Raw genomic sequence first — 22798 nt, forward strand, 5'->3', positions numbered from 1 at the left:
GTTGTAGCAATTAGTCTATAAACTACTCTCTATTCTTCTGAGTTTAGAGTTTGGAACCCATTCTCCTGAACTAATAGGGTTACCTGACAGGACTTACAAGCCCTATTGTATTTGAAATTTAATTGAGTTCCAAAAGAACACATATCTAAGCTTGTGGACCAACAATAACATAACCCACCATTTCTATCGGAAATGCCTGTACCAAGTCAGGACCATTGCAGTGGTTTACCATTATATTGCCATTTGTTATAGACTTTCAATTTGACCACTGCCATTAGTTTATCAGTTCAAAAATTCTATTATTACACACTATGGTCCTGACAGTCTGGTTCATGTAATTTGGTGTAACTTATTTAGTATGCACTCTTTCAATGGTGAACAAAAAGGTGTGAGAAAAAGTTTTTCAGAAAGTATACCTACTCTAAAAAGGCAAAAAATATACATGTTTGTAGTCTTTATACATGTACTTACAAATATGTAAATATGATAGAATCCATGAAATCTTAAAAAAAAAATCAATAAAATTCAAGCTTATCTCTTAAACAACTGTGAGTTGTTTTTGAGTAATTGTTAAATATGTGAACCATAGACTGAGAGACAAAAGTACACTATAATATGTATTATATAGAAAGACAGGGATATAAAAACTTGGAGTTACTCGTTTTCTCCTCTGTTTATCTTTCATGATTTCATGTTTGAGATCATCACGCTGTTTCTGTATGAACAGATCCTTGACTTTTTTCTGGTCTTCATTCAAATGAAGTCTGCTAAGCACTTTGCTTTCTGATTGGTCATCACTTGCAGCAGACGACACTTCAGTGTCATTTGATTGGCTAATTATTTCAGGAGCCTTTGGTTTTGAGGAAGATGGATCACAAAATGGGTTATTTCCTTCAGCAAAGTTAGAATTGTTCTACAAATATGATACAATGATACTAAGAAAAAGCATGAATGTTACCTTAACATGCTTAATGTGTAACTCTTTCTTAATATGTTTTGGCAAGAAATATAATTCATAAACTTGTTATAATGGAAGTCAAATATCTGTCACATTTCAATGATAATTTTTTTACCAAAAATTTCATTAAATATCGAGAGTCTAGAAATTAACGAAAAAATAAAACATTATGCATAATGTAAGATATACTATGTATTAGAGTATATGGACATGTATATACAGCAAAATCTGTCAGTACCAAACCTGATTGAAATCTATCTAAACCAAACAATAGCTTTAATCATTTAAAGTCAATTTCAATCCATGTTTTATCTGTGCTAACCAAATATTTGTCTAATGAGGAAAATTGCATGCTTGATATTTAAGATCAAAGCTGCTTTAAACAAATATAAATGCATACTTATACCTGATTCATGTTTCTAAAATACATGTACAAATTGTAACATGAAGCTTGCTTTCAATTAAGCAATGTATTAAATTTCAGTAAAATGGACAATTTTTAGTTATGTCCATAATAAGTGAGGATTATTCATTATTAATTGTAGTTTTTACTTACACCCCGAAGTTTTAAGCTGCCCCCAGCATTTCCTGAATCTTTGACAAATCCTGGCTTGCCAGAACATAACCTATAGATAAAAATGCAGTTGTACATGTATAACTTCCATACTTCAAATCCAACACATTCAAAAAAATGTTGGAGGTTCAATAAACTGTCATAAGTTTGTATATGTTTCAAGAGAAAAAATACCTCCTTTCGGTGACTTTTTTTTTTTAGAAAAACCTGCAAATCAACAATGATAGTTGCATACAAATAACTGACTTTGTTTTATAAAATGTTTTACATATGAAAATTTGAACATTGAAGAAAAAAAATGAAATTTCTAGAAAAATTCAGTCAGCAAAGTTTTATGAATGTGGAGTTACCATTCTGCAGCTGTTTCTACTGTGATTCTGCCCATTTGGAAAGCATCCTGACAGTCTTGGAACTCAAATCCCATAGACATCAAATGTACCAAGACATCATCCAGTGACTGCTGAAATAAAACAAACAATACATGTATTTCTTACATGGAACTTATTGGAGAAAATAACCAGCCATCTTGTACATGTGCATGTACATGTACACTACAACACTCAGAGTGGACTGGCTTTATATCAACCAGATCTTGGATGAAATACTGTGTGTGAGAGAGTTATTTTCAAATACTAAGCCTTATCTAATTTGACTACATTGTAAATACTGTACATGCATTTGATTCAAACTACACGTACAATAAGCATTTTAAGGGTTTCTTCAGCATTTCTCAATGAATACTTGTATGTTCGACTTGTTTGCTTTGATAATAATTTTTTTGAAAGGAAAATCATACATGCACAGCGCTTTCATTAAGAGCCGATACCCGGTACTTTTACCCGGCTACGGTAGCATCTGGTACCGGCAGAATAAAATAAACGTAAAAAAGAAAAAATCATAAGGAAAATTCTAGTAAATAGATATCTAAGATCGTTCCGTCTGTAGGCTATGGGTATGTCTCAAAATCGCAATCTTTAGTGTTTATTATTGTTTATATTGGTGTCCTCGTCGAGGTCTGCGTCAGAATCTTATTGGTAAAGCACTTCAACCTACGACGATTTAACATAATGTCCATTTATAGAAAACATGTGGTGACTTAACAATGTCAAAGCAATCATTGATTATTTTGTGCTGAACTGAAGATTCTGTGAAAACATGTCAAAAAATGTTGTTCGTATTTGGAATTGCCCCATACTCGTCATTTTTCCCGATATTTGTTGTGATTTGTGCAGAAGAGTGCAGGAATTTTTAGTGTTGACAATGAGTCAACACGTGAAACGAACTTTTAAATACAGAATATGATTTAAGGGACGACCATTCGATTCGGCAGGGAGGGGGAGTTTTGGTAAAAATATTCTGGCAACCCTTAGTTTGAAAAGAACATGTTTAGGCATGGCCTTTGCTCACAAGAATATAGGAAAAAAATTGGATCCGAGATTCAACACTGCTCTAGGTAATAATAGAAAATAAATACATTGCAATGTTCAATTAATTATGTCCGTCTAAAAGTCAACCAGACTAAAACTGCCAGCCTTGTTCTTTTTCAGAAGCAAAGAATTTATTACCAGACTATGATTTTTAGACCAACATTTCACAATAAGACACATGAAATTGCTCTACATGTCACAGTAATAATTAGGCAATAAATAACAACAAAGTTTTATTATGAAAAAAATCAGCACTAGGAACCACCACATGTTATAGAATTTCATTTAATAAATGTTTAGTTTTGTTCCTATGCTTTTATTTGCATGTGTTAGTGTTCAAATTTTGTAACAAGTAAATAAAAGCCTAAGAACAAAATATGACATTTATCAAAATTTCATATAAAATGGCATAGTATCAAACAGTCAACAAAATTTATCACTATTAGTCTAGAAATGGATCTGGTGCGAATCTTGGGGAGCTCCTGGATTTCAGGGCTTTGAGACAAAATCAGTTATCATTCATCAAATATCTTGATTTCAAATTCATATATTTTAAACAAAACTGAAGCAAATATTGCAGACTTAATCCCATATTTTCAAGTCAAAATTTAAATTTCAAAATAGGCTAACATCCAGGAGCTTCTGGGAGCTTTGCCCTTGACCCACTGGGGGCCTTAAGTGGCCTCAGACACCTTGCCAAATTTATTTGCTACCTTCTACTCTTTGTAAAGTACCTCCTGCCTGAAAAATTAATGAAACCCCTGCATGTATTTTGAATATTTGAATCAGTGGACCCATTAGTTTTAATTTGAAGAAAATAGACAATTCTTAGATCTTTCAAGACAGATAAAAAATAAAACATGTATAACGGGAGAGTATGATTTGCCTCACAAAATTATACAAAATAGTATACCTCTACCACCAAGGATCTAACCCTAGACCATTTGGTGAAAAGCAACACATGAAAACAAACTGTTGTTATAAGAAACATGTTCCCAAATAGACTTATTTTTTTGGAAAAATTACACATGTACATGTACATTATTATAACATGTCACTTCTTGTTAATATACACTACACTACAGTACAATGTACATGGCTAATTTTGCCATTTTTGGAAAGACCAATGTCTTTGAGTAATATCTATAATGTGTAAGACCTTGTGAAGTTGGCCTAAACTCTGAGAGTCAGATAATAATGAAGAAAACCAATATGTTATGGCTGTTGGCTGTTATGGACATCTATATTTTTTATAGTTAATATAGAGAAGAAAACAACACTCAGCACAAACAGAAATGTTGTGCAATCATTGCCTGGTTAAGCATTAACTTTCTTTGTAATTCTAAGCCAACGACTATTTCAATACACATTTAAGTATTATTTGTTGAAAGGTTGTACTAAATGCTGACCAACGATAGAAAGTTCACCTTAGATGAATCTGTCATTTTCTCTCCTTAATGGAAACTGGTTCCCAATGAAGAAATTAAACCAGTGTAAGACATTTAGGTTAACTCGTAATCTATCACTTCCGTCCCAACAACTAGTTCGTCACATATCAATGGACATTTTAGTTAAGTGAAACCAATGATTTTTATTGTTGAATAATTTTTAATTACATCTCTGAATCGTGAGGTACTTTAATTTTATCTTTACTGATTGATGCACCGAACTAGGACACAGATAAATCAAATTACGGTAGCATGAAATTGATTTTTTTCCGAGTTACAGAAATTAAAGCGATATAAACAAGGATTTTTATAGTAAACTTTATACACATGTACTATTAAAATCATTAGTCTAAATAAAATTGTGTATTATGAAAAGTAGTTTAGGAATTATACTTAGACAGCGAAACTAAATTATGATTAGAACAAGTACAAATCAGTGGTGAAACTAGAAGAAATTTTTAGATAATATCTGAAGAACCTGATAGGGTGAAACTTACAAGTGGTTATTCACCAACCCAGCATACAGATTTGTCTGACTCCGAATTATATCAGATTTTATTTTTCATATTTATCAAAATTTCCAGTATTACAAATTTCCAAATAATTTAAACACTAAGTTTTCATACCTCTTGATAATGAATTTGGCATCTATTTCGATAGTTTTGGTTTTGAGTACTTCTTACATACACATTTTTTTAGATTATTTTTTATTTAGATTTTACTATATAATTTAATCTAATGGTACTGCTTGAAACACGTGTACAGCATATCAAAATGTACAATATATATGATTGGTATATTTGTATTTCAAATCGCGAAGTCAGTATTACAAGATAAGATCAGTCAAGTTTGTATGTATACATGTACGCTTTACAGAGTTTGATTATTGAGGTTGATAAATATTAATATCCTTCCTGATAATACCATAAGTTCAATTTATCAGCTTACTTGTACAAATACGTAAATCGTATCAATGTTAAGGCAAACGCAGCTACGATGTACTTTATTCTAGTAGACAAAAACATAAAATGGTACAATGGTGTAAGTGCTAGTCATCGGCTTGGTTGTTCTATAATGAAGTATTGTATTGCGATGATTGCCTTTTTCTTTGTATTTTTTTTTATTGTTTTGTTTTTGTTTTTTTTCTGTCTTGACTATCGATGTGGGTCTTGCACGACCGTCTTAAAGGGGTTATGATAGTAGTTGTTGTTGTTTGAAACCAACTTTGTTGGTGGCTGAGCCTAATCCTCGGGATGTCGACCGAAGAACTCTGCCATGGTATGTCTAAATATCAACTGAGCTGCTGTGTTTGCTTGTATGAAGTAGAATCTTGCAAAAAAACATTGAGCAAAATGCACAAGTCACATGTTATGATTTATTTATCTATTCTATTTGATAGCATGAGAAGGTATATTCAGGTACAACAGTGACCAAAATATTGGAAGTGATAAAGACTTAGTTACGAACATATTGACATTACGTGAGGAGTTTACTTTGTTTTACTTGTTTAAGTTTGATTTTATTAGAACTACATAAGAATTTCGAAAGTACCGAACACTGAGTATAGTTGCATGTACTTCGCGTGTGCCGTCTGCAACTTTTCATATTACATGTATGTTCATTCTTACAGTACTGAAGATCTTTATACCAGATCTTTGCTGAAATCAACTTTGCGACACTATTCTAATAGCCATTGATGTAACCGCGATGGTATTGTTTATACCCATCAAAAGGTTGGGGCTAAAAAAATAACATCATAATTATTTTTTGGCATTATATCGTTATACTTATTCTAGTTTTACTATGCATCATCCGCCGAGCGTTCTTCGTGCTTTGATTTTGTAGGATTTCAATGAGTTGTGAACCTTTCAATTATTTGGATTATTGCATTGAATAATATTTTTGGTTTTTTTTTCAGTTTGCTTAAGGTATCGATTCTGTAGGAATTGTTGATTCTGTTTCGTTTTCAAAGATTTCTTTTGGTGAACACAAACTTCCAAAATATGGTATAAAACATTTTAATATTTATCACAATTTCTACTGGAATATTGTGTACAAACACCGTCACTGGTAACTTCTTTGTATCCTGACACTTGGTCAAGTCCAGATCCTAAAAAAAATAAAATAATTCATTATAATAAAAATTCCAAATACATTCATTCAAGAGGGTGCCCATGCCCCCACCTAGGCAAAAGGAAAAAAAGAAAAAAAAACAGGTAGTGGTTGGCACATCACGATTTTTTTCTCAAGAAGTATTTATCAATTTCACATCACAAACGCGCATCATTTTCTCAAAGTTAAAGTTATCTGCGACAATGAAAGAGAAATAAATTACAAATGCACATAGAAAGAACTGAAATTCATAGAAAAAGGGAGATAACTCTTTATTTTGTGCAAAATGTGGTTGCTTCGATAGGGAACTTTAAAATCATTTCCTGAGACATCCATTGTCGAATAAGAAATCTTTATACAATTTGGAACACAAACAAATCAGGCACCAGATCTGCATGGTCTGTCAATGGTGGTTTCAATTTCATTTTTCTTTTTTTATAATGTTAATGTCAGTATGCTGTGTGTATGCATTCATTACACCGCACGGCTCTGTTGGTGTAAATTTGGCATTGTTGAATGACCGTTCTCATTTTGCCATCAAATGAAAAGAGCTAATTTCAATAATACCACCTGTTCAAATTTGAGGCGCCTTTGAATTTATAAATCACAAAGAACTGTTGCCTCACCAAAGCACCTTACCTGTGACCAAATTATGGAGGTTCCAGTAATTAGTGCTATAATCAAGGTGGGCGTGCCATATTTCTGATGTCGAACCCAGTAATACAAATTATATATGTAATCTAAAAATTGAAACTCAAGCACGCCCTTACCTGTGACGAGGTTGTTAAGATTGCAATAGTTTGTACTGTAGTCCAAATAGGCGTACCAAGTTTCCGAGGTAGAATAACCCTGCAGAGGAAATATTTTTAAAATATACTCACACCGTAGCACGTTGTAATACTGGTACGATGCGGATCATATCGTTCTTTCAGTTGGTACGGAAAATCGTATCAAGCCAAAATTTGAAAGGAAATAAAACAATGTATGCGTGTGACACTTTTCTTGGTAGAAGAAGATGCAAATATTATAAGAATTAAGAAATACGTGTAGCGTTCAATTGCAAGGAAGACCATTAAATTAAAAACTATGTGACTAATTTCCTTTGTTTCCATATTGGAAAAAAAGCACATTCAAACATCACATTATTTATTGTAATCAAACGAATTTGTTAATTTAAGCGTACTGACCTTGACATTGCACATGCTGTTGCTTGTTGTAAAGGTAAAGGTCAAATCATCAACATAGTGTTTTACCGGTGTCTCGTGTTTGGCTTTGAGTGTTGTAGCATCATCACTTACGTACTGAAAAAAAAATGAAATAAAAAGATAATGTAAAGGATACATGAATTCGTGTGTACATGTACATTCCAATTTTGCAACCCGATTTTGTCGTACCCATTCGATTCTACTTATTAAGTGCAGCTCTGCCTTAATCAAGACAGAAGCTTATGATTAGTGATTCATAAATATCTTAATCCTATAATTTTAAGCGCTTCATGTAAAAATTGTGCGACCTATCAACGCTTTTACACGCCCATGAACCATCAGGGGCGGATCGATGACTTAAAATGCAATGGTCATAGATAAAATTCAAAAGGCCATAATGCAGATCAGACCCTTAAAAAGTTCTCCTTGGTTGTCAAGTTAATTTTGTAGATACTGAATCGAGACATCAAACGAGTAATCATGCATTTAGAAAATGAATACGAAGATCTCATATATAAAACACACTTACTTGGTAGAGGCATTTTTCTCCGGCACCATTTGGACAGTTGTCAGCGGTGGCCCAAGCAGCAATCTGGTCCTTTAGCTTTGTTTTTACTTGATCACATGAGATTCCAAATGTCCTAAAGCAAACAAAGGGAGAAATGTAATGAATGATTGTTTTTGCGACTTAATGTTCTTGGGCAGAAATGTGTGTATTTCATGCATTTCAGGACGAGAACAAAGGCAACAGCTCGAAAGTAGAAAAAAAGAAACAGATATGATGGAACGCAACAGATGCAACATTGTAAACCTCTATAAAAATAGTAAATACTTACAGAGATAAATAAAAGGTCTCCAAAAATTGTAGACACACCTTCAAGTAAGCTCCGAAAGGCCCCGATAACAAAAGAAATACAATCCACGATAACAGATCGATGATACTCCTTCAAAATGTAACTGAAGTAGCATGCCACCCCACTCGAAAATATTATTCTGAGTCCGAGTGAACAAATCGTCATTCTATATTCATAAATATACCACGTGCTTGGCTGAGAAGCAGTCACTATATCAATTTTAAATCGGCCGGGGATCGAACTCTTAAGGGATTTATATTGTCATGGTTTCTTTAACGTGGGCTAAATTATGTTAAGCAAAATTCAAAATATTTGCATGTACTACAACAAGGATTTACTCCTGCAATAAAATATGCAGCACAATACTAATAGGGCAGTATATTAGATTGTTGGAGCTAGTACCGAAGGTAGCACTGTTAAATGCACTGTTTCTGTGTAATTCTTGAAAGGAACATATAACGGGGGCGTAGCGACCATTATGGATGACACTGTAGCCAATTATTTTCCTAGGTGCATCATGCCGTACTTAACATTTACACCAAATTGTGAAAACGTTTTTTTTTATTTCAGAGCATCTATATGCCTACCCTTTCATTTTTAAGCAAGCCGTCTGATTCGCCGTACTATACATTTTGGTGCTATGTAAATGTAGTGTGAATGAGATGATGAATGCTTGAGAGAAGTTTTAAAGCATTCTTATGCGTGTGGCATCGTATTTGAAAAACATAGAAACTATAACTTCCAAATAACGTTTCTATATTCCTTACAACAGTGTACGACATTGTTACCAAAATATAATATACATTAGTATACTTTCTTTGAAAAAAAGATGTCGATCCATATGCCTTCAAGTGGACCGGTAGATAATAATATGGACAGCTTTTTCATTCCACAAGAAAGATCCAGAGTAAACTATGTACAAAAAGTAAAATATATCGAATACATGTATAGCTGATGCTACTTCAAGTCAGTTTGCAATGTATGGATCAATTGACCGCTCCAAAAAATCCAATGAACTCCAGCTACGCTTCAGGCCATATACTTTTTTTTTTGGGGGGGGGACCAACATGTCCATATATTGCCATATGACCGTCAGCATCATGTACTATATATTTGCTAAAAGTAAAATTATTCCGTATTATTGAAAAATCAAAGATACATACCACTGAATTTTGCATGAAGCATGAATTGGATAAGCCAATGAATATCCAGCAAAGGCCAAAACAGCAACAAGATAGATATGTCCTTTCATTGTCTTTGTTCGTTTAGTACTTAGTTAAGTATTAAAATGTAGAAATAAGGCAGAGAACATCCTGATAAGCCCTTATAAAGGTGTTTGGCCTGTTTGATAAGGAAAGCATGCGTAAACACGGGATCATCTATACAAGGCCTTAAAGTAGAACATTTGAACCATTGTTGGTCACCGTGGCATTTACACTAATACATGTAGAATTTTAGAAAATGTTTTGTTGTTAACATAGTAAGTCATTTATTCAAGGACAGATTCTAAGCATAAACACAATTTCCGTGCATATCAAATCACAATTTTCTTAAATTCTAAGAAAGAGCAACATATGAATTAAAGTTTACGTTTCGCAAATCGTGTGGCAAGTCCTTACACATTTTTGCCTAAAACCCTAAAAATTTAGATGCGGTACATTATTCTCATCCTAAAAACTAAATTATACCCAAACCGGAGCATATAGAAGTTTTGGCGGGAAAATTAGCCATCATGGGAACAGCGAATTTCACATGTTCTTGAAATCCCAAAATTTAGATTCAGCTAACATGCAGGGATAATGAGTAAATTAAACCTTTGTACTATGCCATAGGTTTCTTAAACAAGACTGATAGAATTTTAACTATTTGCCGTTCTTCACATACACGATTGCGTGAAACCACCGGGATCGACTTGCCCCCACTATCAAATTTGGGATCGCCCTTGCATACACTACCGATAATTTACCAACGTTAAACTAACACATTTCTATTTTGTACTGAAACTGTATTGTTGTAATGACTACTGAAACAGTATTGTCTTTTACAGTGACGTTACAGTGCTGTTTTTACAATAATGTTACAGTACTGTCATTTACAGTGATGTTACAGTACTGTCATTTACAGTACTGTTCCATTACTGTCATTTACAGTACTGTTTCATTACTGAATTTTAAAATACTGTTCCATTACTGTTTCTTTACTAAAGTTTACATTACGTTTTCAGTAATGTCTTTTACAACGCATTTTCAGTACTGTGTTAAAAAGTACATTTTCAGTACTGTATGTTTCAGTAAGTTTTCAGTATTGTGTTTTACAGTACTGTTTCAGTACTACATTTTTCAGTATAATTACAGTAATGTTTACAATGAACAGCTGGTCTACCTTTGAAGATCGCATAGACATTTTCAAAAATACATGTTTGACTTTGTTGTCTTATGAGACGTCACAATATTTGTAACGTCATCAGCACCTTGACGTCACCTCATTTTCACTATTTTCAATTCGGTTTGTTTGTTTGTTTGTTGGGGTTTAACGTCCGAGCAGCAATATTTCAGCTATATTCAGACGATGAACATGAAATTAATGATAAAATGAACATGAAATGATGATGAAATGAAAAATGGATGGGACACAAGGACAATGGGGTCGATAAATTTTGATTGCCACTGGAAATAGGGAGAGGTGGGTAGGGTCGGGCAATTTAGCCTCCTGTGGCGGAGCCCTATGGTTCCGACTCCGGGAGAATACCACAGTAGGGTTCTTAACGTGCGAGGAACGTGGCATCTTTCCCAACACGGTGCACCACTATGGCTTGCGGTCAGGTTTTCCGTATTATAGCCTGACAACCCCAGCATGTAACGCGCCAGGAGTACCCCATTCCACCACCTGGGGCACACATCCCAGTTGCTCTGAGCACTATTTAGTCGCCTTTTACGACAAGCTTAGCGCTGCTGCAGGCCTATTCTTTTAACACCCGGACCTGCACGGGGCTTTTCAATTCGGCAAACATTAGGAATGATAAATACTAAACTATATAGGCTGATCCAACTGGGGATGGTGTGCTGTTAAAATGCTAAAAATTCAAACTTCTTATAGAAAATCACTGGATTTCCGCCCTCTTTCTCCAGTCATGTTTCGCAACCGTTGCATATTTTTCTGGACTCACCGCTCAATCGATTAGCTCAGGTTAAATTAAAACTTGGAATTCAGTTGAAAATAAATGGTTGCGGTGATTTCGAATAAACCTGTAAGTAACACAGTTGACTACAACAATGAACAACAATGCGGAAACAAAGTACTACGTCCCGTGTTCTTGTGAACAGCACCTTGGCCGATCCTTGGCCCTCAAAGGGAGTATAGGCAAAATATCATGGTCCTCAAAGGGAGTATAGGCAAAATATCATGGCACACAAGGGGTCACGTGATTTCTGTTATCTTGAATATGAATGATATATAAGACGCTACATCATCCAGGTCACACTGTCAACTAACAGAAATGATCGGAAACAGATCGATCGATGATATATGTTACGTATTGCAGCTTGCATGATTGTTAATGGAGCAAGTACATGTACAAAGTTTCCCTATTTGTATGACAAAAAATAAAAACAAGTTAAACATGTACAAATTTCGCCTGTACAAAAAATGTCAAAAAATCATTTCAACTACATGTAATACAATATTTTCAAAATGACATTACACTTTAATTTTATGTATGCTTAATGACTAAATAATGATAAACAATGATAATGATAATGATAATAATATTTACAAAACACATGCATGATTTATTTACATTTGTTCTTATTGCTACAAGTTGTTGACATTTGACACTTGGAATTACACATCGCTTTCATTTTTCTGCACTTACACTTTCAACTCTTTTACAATCTTTCTTACAATTACAATACAGGTGTCAATGTCCTCCACTTAATGCTAATTTACTAACAATCTGTATTCATTCATAGGATCATCAAACACTTCAGTAGTTGTTGACCTGACAATGCTCTCCTAGCTCTCTTTAAAGCATGATTCGAAATCGAAGGAAACGCATTGTCACCCTACAAAAATGGCACTTTTTACGGTGCTAGACTGATTGTCAACATTCAGATGCCGTACTAAATGCATCTAGAATGTTGACAACTGGTTACCAGGAAGTGCGCTATTTACCAAGGAATCAATTAAACAACTGGAAAAGATATATATAGATATCGGGGGCCTGATAATGTATATGGCTTACATAGTCAATTGTAACGAGCCCCTGTGTCTGAATCGGAAACTGGGTAGTGTTCTATGCTAACCGATCATTTCATTATCCAGTTTCCGATTCAGACACAGGGGCCATAAAAACTTATTTGTTTTTTAACGTGTCAGTTTTCCTTTCCTCTTTCGTGTACCCCGGACTTGACTTTTATGAGCAACTCGGCGGGTGTTTCCAGAAAAGCAGAGGACACTTACCCTACCGGTGCACCTGGTCCATGTTCCCAGTTTTTAGTGGAGTTCGAATTGCTCTTTTACTTTTGTTACTTTGTATGTATTATTTTAGTTACTTCATGTTCTTTGTTGTGTTTGTCTGTTTCACATGTCTGCTCTCCGTTCCTGAATTACTGACATTATTTTGATTTCCGGTAGAATCTTGGTTCCCTTGATTACTAATAATGTAAACTTCCCATGCTCATCCGAATAAAAAAAAAAACACACGTAGAACACATGTACATGATATTTAAGTAGTACATTATGATCTTATATACAGCTAGAACTATGAAGCTATGACAGTAGACACGGCACCGATCTGCAGCTTAATGTGGAGTAGTAATATAACATTATGCAAATCATACGCGAATAAAAAGGACTGACATTACGAGTGCAAGAAGTCGCTAATAAAATTACACCCATTCAGCACCTGCGTATGAAGTATTCATATCACAACACATACGTTATGCCACAGCTTGCCGAAACTACGAAGACTTTTTGTATCGCTAGAACTCTAACAAACAGGCTTCTGGAACAGGGTTATGTTGCTACAAGATTGAAGACATCACTATAGAAGTTTTATGGTCGTCATCATGAACTCGTGTATCGTTATGGTGTATCCATCGGCACCATGAAAACTGATTTATTCAACGGGTCATAGTTTTCCTTTCCTCGTTTGTCTACCCCGGACTTGACTTTTTGTGAGCAACTCGGCAGAGGACGCTTACCCTACTGGTGCACCTGGTCCATGCTCCAAGTTTTTAGTGGAGTCCGAGTTGCTCATTTGCTTTTGTTACTTTGTATGTATGATTTTAGTTCCTTTATGTTCTTTGTTGTGTATGTCTGTTTTCCATGTCTGGTCTTTATCCCTGGATTGCATTCTTTTGATTACCGCTATAACCTTGGTTCCCTTGATTACTCTAAAAATGGTTTAACAGAACCCGGAGATATTTTGTAAATTCATGAACACAGAGTTAACCCTTTCGGGTGTTTCATACCTATAGTTATCATTTAGTAATTTTTTTTATAACATTTCCATTTTCTATTTCATTTGATAAAAAGATTCATTTCAATATTGTACAAGTTGAAATCATTTTTTTTTGGAAAGGTTTTGTACATGATATGACATGTACAGGCAAAATTTGTACGTGTTATAACTTGGCTTATACAAGTTATAACATGTACGGAATTTGGTACAACTTGTACACAGCAGATATACTGTTTAAAAGTAGCTTAGCATTTATACATAGACGGATGTGATATATGTAATAGTAAACGAGTAGGTTGTATACTAGTGGGCTGCATATGCCTATACAAGGGCGATCCCAAATTTCTGACTTCGCTTCAACTCATTTTTTTCAAATAAAATCGAATATATCACTATTTACTGCTCAGCAATCACTTAACAAATGATGATACAGTTACATGTGTCACCATCAGTTGGTCACAGCGAGTTGAACTGAGATGAAATAAACCAAGACAGAAATAAGGCACTGACCATTTTTATATTGAGGGGGGGCTGGGATATTTTTGAAAAAAAAATAATTTCACTTTGAAGAAAAATATAAAAAAATATTTTTGCTGTGGCAAGAAAAAAATAAATGAAGTTCCTTACTGGTGAAAAAAAAATAATGTTGTATTCTGTTTTTCATAAAAAAAGTTTAGGTAGAAAAAAAAAGAAAAGAAAAGGAGAGGAGAAGAATCTCATGTACAGATAGAGAATGTACCATAAACTGTCATTCAACACGTTAAATTATGTATGAAGAAGTATGTAACAAATGTCTTTAATATTAACATTTTACGAACTACCACTAAACATTTTAACCAATTTAGATTTTATCTCCAACAGAGAAAAAATAAGAAAACCGCGGCCCCTGATTATTTCCCATTGTGGAAATTGCGTAGACTTCTTGACCATATTTTGCAACCTATAGTTAAAGACCAAGGAACTTTTGTACGAGACAGCTCGAAACTTTTACAGTTTCTGAATGAAAACAAATTTCCTATATACTTATGACATGACAAGCATGTATACAAGCATGTTCAGTAACGAACTAATTAAGGCGACTGAAAACGTTCACTTTGAAATGAAAAAAAAGAAGACTATGCTATACTTTTGAGCAATGAGAACTTACTTTTAATATTATAATTTGTTCTATCAGAATTAATTCTTAATACGATATGTAATGAGGACAGTCCCTAGCCCTGACATATGCGACATACAAGCGTAAGAACTTATTAACTTTATGGTTGAAAAGTTTTAATTCATTAAAAAATTACTCGACTGCAAAATATACAGCTTGTGCTGTCCACTAGCAGAGCGTGTGCTCTTAGACTTAAAGTCAATAAAAAAATAATAAAAAGTTATTAACATGTGTAACAAAATACTATCCAACATTATACACAATCTCGTATTTGTTACGAAAGTACTTGTCTTATATAATTAATGACCCTGAATGCTCTAAACTATTAGAACCACCACTAAAGCAGACGCTGGTCAAACCTTTATTATGCACGTCGTTCAGAACAACTAAACTATAAATATTATTCCATAGCACTTTTTATCTGTTGAAGATAAAATCATCACATGTATCACTCAAATTCAGTTAAAGTGCACCAAGGCCAATTTTCGTAGTCACAAGCTATTTTCAAAGACAAAAAGCTATTTCCTGAAATAGTTTTGGATTCAATTTACTATTAGGGTTATGCCAGATTGTAAAAACATAATTTACGGGGCATTGATCGGGTTCACTGAACAAAAACGATAAATATCTAAGACACAATTGACAAAAACGCTATGTCACAAATTAGGGTTCCCCTAAAAAAATACATAGCAAAACATAAAATACTCCAAATGAAGAACGCCCAATAAGTTTTATAGGGAAAAAATGGTTAGAAAACACAATTTTAACAGTTCTTTTTACATCGAAAACGATTTAATTTTTTTCCCCAAAAAATACGGATGTCCCATTAAACACAGTGAACTACGTTACAATTTTCCTGAAGCTATAATGAATATACAACTGACACATATGGTAAGTCTGTGCATGACAAATACCATAAAATAATAAATAATAAGAAAATGTATGATTCACAAGTAAAGGATAATGCTTTGATTGAAAAAAATACATGTTTTTTCCAAGTGTGCATTTAATTGTGAATTACGTTATGATGTCGCTTGCATCTGTTAATGGTAGTAGCAAACTTTCCATATTCTTAATTATACACATACCAATGTCAGTCATAAATGACTCTTAAACAGATTTTTCAGGAGCTACATATTTTTTCACATCCTTGGTAAAGTACAAGTCCATGAATTACGTTACAGTGAATTACGTTACAGTAATTTCTTTTAAACGGATAAAAAAAAAACACTGTTCTCTGAACAAATTAACTAAAAATCATTATCAGTGACATCGCCTATCATACGGGCATCTTTAGAATGGAATTTGTGACGCGGGAACAATTGTAAAGGCTTTCCTGATGTAAACATTCCCTGTAGTTGTAGGTGTCCTTAATTTCTGTTAAGTGCAATTATTTAGATATTATTAATTTTCAGTTTAATTTAACTTAGAAATGGAGTATACATGTATTGGTAAGATGTCATAACAATAGGATATTGCTATGTATGATATATAAATCAACCATTGGTATATATTACGGTGTAACGTAATTCACCTGTTCATAAACTGTGTATTTTGATTACAGAAAATGGTTTTACATGACAACTTGTCGTGAAAAACATTAAATTAATGCTAAACAAAGATAGAAATACCTTTCAAAAAGCAAGAGCAATTCAAAAACGATTTAATCATTGCAAGAATTTAAGTTGTATATTACAGTGCCTAAATACAAGAAACTGAAGTGAAAAAATCCTGATTTTGAAGTTCTCGTCCCATTCTTTTTGTTTTTAAAATTGTCATATTTTAGGTGCGGGAGGGGATGTAAACCTGTTAATTAATTTTTAGGCTGAAAAAAAACCCAAAAAAACCCTGCCATATTCATGAAAAAAAATATAATTCAATTGCTACTGAAAAAAAAATAATAAGAAAAGCAGAAAAAATATATTAGCAACATTGGAAATCCAAGCCCCACCCCTCAGTATAAAAATGGTCGGTGCCTAATGAGAAACAAGAGAAAACGTAATAAATTAGTAAATGAGAAATTCAGAAAATATAGAACATAAGCATTCACATGTAACAGAAAAAAAATTATCCCTTTTCGACATATTTCATGAACATTTTGAATATCTACTTCTTTGTCGTTTTGTTTTCGTATATACATTGGTGCACGGATCCGGACAGTTTGAAAAAGAGCGGTGCCAGACGGGGTTCCCAAGAAGTACTAGGACATATTATTTACCACTATTTGTAAATTTTTCAAAATATTTTCCAAAACCGGAGAGGTGCCAACCCCCTGCACCCACCACTGCATTAGTATATGTATAATACATTATCGAACGGTTTTCAGTCGATTTGGGTTCAAGATATGCATATATATAAAAAGTTAGAATTTTTTCCAGATTGTCCATTACATGTGCTCCATTCAGTTTCTAAGAAAAAATCTACAAATGATCGGTGCTATGAAAAAAAAATTACCCAACAGATACCCTTCAGTGACCCCAAATCTATTTTTAGAATTTGTATACAAAGTCATATGACCGACAATGTGAATTTATGTAACTAGCTTAAGGTAGCTAAAACAACATAATCATCTCGTGTCATTTGTTCAAATGAGTAGTTTTAAGTACAAGGAGCCGTACAAACGCTTGGAGGGGAGGAGAAAATCAAATATCTGCTGTTGTACAAGGTGTTCACGTTGTTGTAAAATACTTATGGCAGTAACTTGTGTTTTTGTACTTGTGATAGCAGGACTCATCATTGGGTTTGCAGCCACGAACCCCATTCATGCTTCTTGTGAAGTGAATTGGTAAGTGGAAATAACTTTTTTTTGTAAATAAATTATATTGCAAGTACTTAAAGAGTGTTATCCGAATTTATTTCGTGATGCCGGTTTCTCTTTTCAATTTATTATTAAGTACATTATTCTGCATTTCCAAGCGAGATAACTCGAATTTATACTAGTTTTCGTTGAGTTGAAAGAGTAATCAAGGGAACCAAGGTTATAGCGGAAATCAAAAGAATGCAATCCAGGGACGAAGACCAGACATGGAAAACAGACACAAAGTAACTAAAATCATACATACAAAGTAACAAAAGCAAATGAGCAACTCGCACTCCACTAAAAACTGGGAGCATGGACCAGGTGCACCAGTAGGGTAAGCGTCCTTTGCTTTTCTAGAAACACCCGCTGAGTTGCTCATAAAAAGTCAAGTCCGGGGTAAACAAACGAGGAAAGAAAAAAGAAAAACTATGACCCGTTTTCATGGTGCCGATGGATACACCATAACGATACACGAGTTCATGGTGACGACCATAAAACTTCTGTAGTGATGACTTCACTCTTGTAGCAACATAACCCTGTTCCAGAAGCATATTTGTTAGAGTTCTAGCGCGATACAAAAAGTCTGCGAAGTTTCGGCATGCTCTGGCATAACGTATGAGTTGTGATATGAACACTCCATACGCAGGTGCTGAAGGTATGTTGCCACAGATGAAAGGAAAGTTGACAATTTTGAATGAAAAGTCATCACGTTTGTCGTAAAGTTTGGTCAATAGTTTTCTTCTACCATCGATTTCTAAGTGTAGGTCAAGATATGAGGCTGACTTCACATTGTCTGTAGTATCCTTTATCTCAGGTTCTGTGGGGTTTAGGAATCCAGTACATAGAGGGTAAATCACAATCATCGTCCTTGGTAGAGAGACCTAAAGAGGAAAGCACAGATTTATGGTTTTCCACAATCTCTTCTTTGGGAAGTGTGGTAGCAGTATAGGTCTTATCACTGCTATTATTTTCTACATCTACCTCTGATAATAAACATTGGATGTAAAACGTTCTGTAGACAAAAATACTGTTGTTTTGTGCTTTGTCTGCTGGTACGACAACATACTGGTCATGTATAATAGACAATGTTTTTGCTACATCGGTGTAGCCTTGGTACTCATCGACCTACTTAAAACTTTCATTCGTTTCAAAATTAAAAACCTCACGGCCTTTAACCACTCTGACAGAGAATCAATGTCTTCTTGTTCTCGTTTTATCCATTTTCTTGCATAGTCCTCGACGGCATCCATAAGAACTTTAAAGTTATAATTCCAATTTATGGAGCGTGGTTCACGGTACTTTGGGACCTTTAGAATTGAGGTTCAGGAAAGGAAATTTTGTGATACGTCACATTGAAAGAAAATGTTTTAAAATGTAAATTGGACAAATATCGATATAGCAGTGAAATTTGTTTGGCATTCACAAATCTGTCTATGAAGTATAATAGCGCGGTATTAAGTGTAAATGTGTAAGAATCATGCAATGAGTGGCATATTTGATTTTTATTATCTTTTCAACTTGAATATATTCAGTAGACCCTCAGTAGACCCTTTTGTGTTAAGTGACCCGTGCAGGTCCGGGTGTCAAAAGAATAGGCCTGCAGCAGCGCTAAGCTTGTCGTTAAAGGCGACCAAGTAGTGCTCAGAACCCTAGCCGGGGGCTAGGGCGCTCTGCCCACAGAGCAACTGGGATGTGTGCCCCAGGTGATAGAATGTGGTAACCCTGGCGTGTTACATGCTGGGGTTGTCAGGCTATAATACGGAAAACCTGACCGCAAACCATAGTGGTGCACCGTGTTGGGAAAGATGCCACGTTCCTCGCACGTTAAAAAACTCTACTGGGGTATTCTACCGGAGTAGGAACCACAGAAGGCTAATTGCCCGACTCTACCACCTCTCCCTATTTCCAGTGGCAATCAAAATTTCTCGACACCATTATCTGTGTGTCCCATCCCATTTTTCATTTCATTATCATTTCATGTTCATTTTATCCTCTACTTCATGTTCGTCGCCTGGATATAGCTGAAATATTGCTGTTCGGGCGTTAAACCCCAACAAACAAACAAACTTTTGTGGGAAGTTGGTGGGCATGCTCAATATACACTTTCGCGAGGTATGGCTTGGGTAGAAAAAAAAAGGATTTTCCTCGCGGAAGTGTTTATGGGGCATGCATTACGTACGCATGCTCATCGACTAGCCCATCGTTAGCACAGAAGGGTCTATACATCTAGAAAACTGCCGGAAACCTATTGAAAATTTTCATAAGGCATCTGTGACTTGGATATTTTTGACTGCTTATTTAGGGAAAAAGTTCACCTAGCTCCTTTTCAGAAGTAGAATTAATAAAGAAGGTAAATAATGTCCTTGCATCCCACTTTTTTAGGAACCCCGGATAGCACTCCTCCTTTTGCAATGTGTCCTGATCCGCCTCTGCAGAAAAGTACTTAAATAGCTAAATGAACAGATGGATCGATTTATTTTTACAGGATTTTCCCAAGTACCTCTTGTGAAAATGTAAAAGGAAAGATAAAGAACCAAATAACATTATGGGGAGGCAGGGAGAACTGTAAGAATGGCGGCGAAAAATGTCTTTACGCTGTAAGTAATGTTGTTGTATGCTAAAAAGGGCTGTACTTTTTTTTTCTTAGAACATATTTTTAAAATTACGATGATATCTTCTACAATGATCTTTAACCTTGACTTTGAAATAATAGAGATCTAAAATGAATAATCGATGAGTGGGCCTACATGTAGTCGGTATACATATTCCTCTACCATTCTTGATTAACTTGACGAAAAAAAATGGGTGAAACGGCTAGCTAGATTTTCTGAATATCATACCTTTGTTTATCAATGTATATATATATATGTATACGTAATCCAGGTGTAGTAACCGGAGTAACACCCAACATTTTCCCATTATATAACTTAGTAGAAGTGGCTAGCAATATTCTTTTTGATTTGATGTTGTCTTTAGATGTCGAGAAACTGTTTTCAAAGTTTTTGAAAAAGAAAAAGAAACAGATTGAATTTAAAAAAAAAAAAGAAAACAAATTTTTATCGTATCTATTAAAGTACAGAATGAAGTCCATTGAAAGTCTCGAGTCAGTGCGTGCAAAGATAAGCAAATTGTGTCAGATTAAATGCATCTAGTGATGAAAATACTTTAGATTGAAACCGTAATCTTGCATACTCCATGGCCAACTAACTTTCATTAATACTTGTGCACTTTATATTATTTAATTTCAGATGGGAGATGACTCCGGTAAGACTTTGACGGCTACACACACAACTCCGGTAAAGGGATATGTTGATAAAATGACCTTCACCTTTACAACTGATGGAACAGACTGCCAGACAGAAGTACGTTAGGAATGAGGAACGGGATTGCAAATATTTCGTTTTAATATACACATGGCTTGATACAAATGCTTAGTACATGGACACGTGTGTCAATTGCTTCAGTAGGATACAACGTACCTCATGTTTTGAACGTGTATAGTGTGTAAATACTCCTGTATGCTTTAACTTTTTCCTCCTTTGTTAGAGGTTGTTACCAAAGCAATTTTCTGACTCTTCCGTCTAAGGAACGGAAAACCAACTTCTTATGTTAATACGTATACCCAGCTTTCAGTTTTTATTTATATTTTAGGGATACTCGACTTCTGAGACATGGTATGCTGTTCTGGATTATGGAACTAATTACTGCAATCTACATAATCTTGTTACAGGTTGGTTAATTAGCTGCTTTAAATCTTTTCTTTTTTTAAATGTACATATATTACAATATATACTTAATGGATATGATATGCATGCCAAATAAAGGATCAGGCCACACTTTAATTCCATATAACAATACTAATCTGAGAGGGATTCAAAACTGGGTAATTCCTAGCTTACACCGTACGTCAAGAGATTCTGCGAGTTCATAGCTGCATTTTTTTTTTGCTGAGTGATCACTCTTAACACATCAGTAATGGAGTACAGTATTTTCAACTTACCTATATAAGATGACGTCATAACTTCAACAGACTAAACATTTGTTATGACTGTTTGTCATCAATCAACTTTCAACGTTTGGAAACGTTGGATGTGGGTCTCAAGTGCTTTAGAGCAGCATTTTATTTCACTGCTGTAAAAAAAACAGCATTAGTCTTCTCTGAAATGTGTTCCGAAATACTGTACTTTAATTAAAGTCACATTATTTTACATATATATTTTTTTAGGATCTGGTTTGAACAACACAGCTGGGTATAAAGAAATGACCAGTAATAGCCAATGTACACAGTACAGCTCTGCAAATTGTGAAAAATATTGATATTGAACATATCAGTGTTACGAGTGGGGAGAAAATGCAGATTTGCTTGAACTGCTATCCTTGAGTTGTGCTAGTTTTATTTGGGTGGAATATATATTTAGGCATGTATATTTTATATTTCATTGAAATATTGAAAGATTGATCATATGTGTACCTGGATAATACATTTAGACATGCATGTGTTCTTGTGATGTTTGTATAATTTGAATGTGTATCAGGAAGCCTCTAAATGATCAAATAGTACTGGTTTTGTACAATTTTGTTATTTTCATGAATAAATGATTTTGACAGTAAAAATTACTATTTTGTAGATTGCTTTTGCTCTAAATAAATGCAATTGGCGAGTTTCTACATGTAGTACACAACAGCCTTCTTACCACAATGGAAGTACTACTTATTATACATGTATATGAAAAAGCAATAACAAACAACACAGATTTATTCAGATTCTTGTATATAACTTCATAATCTCGTACATATACATAC

At 34.3% G+C, this 22798-nt stretch overlaps 3 protein-coding genes across 5 annotated transcripts in view; 1 reads left to right on the forward strand and 2 right to left on the reverse strand.

Annotated features, from left to right (window-relative positions):
* LOC148602389 (uncharacterized) overlaps positions 1–4471 on the reverse strand; it is a 29426-nt gene extending 24955 nt beyond the window's left edge. Inside the window, exons 1-4 of one of the 3 annotated variants that reach the window (XM_088551982.1) lie at positions 4387–4471; positions 1883–1992; positions 1515–1584; positions 659–913 (exon numbers count right to left, since the gene is read on the reverse strand). In XM_088551982.1, coding sequence (XP_088408108.1) covers positions 659–913; positions 1515–1584; positions 1883–1992; positions 4387–4404 — 453 coding nt within the window. In that variant the 5' untranslated portion in view covers positions 4405–4471. Of the gene's footprint in view, positions 1–658; positions 914–1514; positions 1585–1882; positions 1993–4368 lie in introns of all 3 variants that reach the window. The other 2 variants (XM_088551983.1, XM_088551981.1) reach the window with 2 other exon arrangements.
* A 1938-nt stretch (positions 4472–6409) lies between these two features.
* LOC148602390 (uncharacterized) lies at positions 6410–9899 on the reverse strand. Its single transcript, XM_088553150.1, has 5 exons — positions 9742–9899; positions 8254–8365; positions 7707–7820; positions 7290–7368; positions 6410–6517 (listed from the first exon to the last, which is right to left on the reverse strand). Exons 1-5 carry the CDS (start codon positions 9828–9830, stop codon positions 6426–6428), a joined length of 486 nt encoding a protein of 161 aa, XP_088409276.1. The 5' UTR covers positions 9831–9899; the 3' UTR covers positions 6410–6425.
* Positions 9900–17716: 7817 nt separating this feature from the next.
* LOC148602391 (uncharacterized) lies at positions 17717–22609 on the forward strand. Its single transcript, XM_088552271.1, has 5 exons — positions 17717–17980; positions 20481–20592; positions 21244–21357; positions 21647–21725; positions 22221–22609. Exons 1-5 carry the CDS (start codon positions 17784–17786, stop codon positions 22310–22312), a joined length of 594 nt encoding a protein of 197 aa, XP_088408397.1. The 5' UTR covers positions 17717–17783; the 3' UTR covers positions 22313–22609.
* The last annotated feature ends 189 nt before the right edge of the window (positions 22610–22798 follow it).

This window comes from Perna viridis, chromosome 11, assembly GCF_037379345.1.
Source record: "Perna viridis isolate PV_CMFRI_1.1 ecotype Kerala chromosome 11, ASM3737934v1, whole genome shotgun sequence".
Taxonomy (NCBI): Eukaryota; Metazoa; Mollusca; class Bivalvia; order Mytilida; family Mytilidae; genus Perna; species Perna viridis.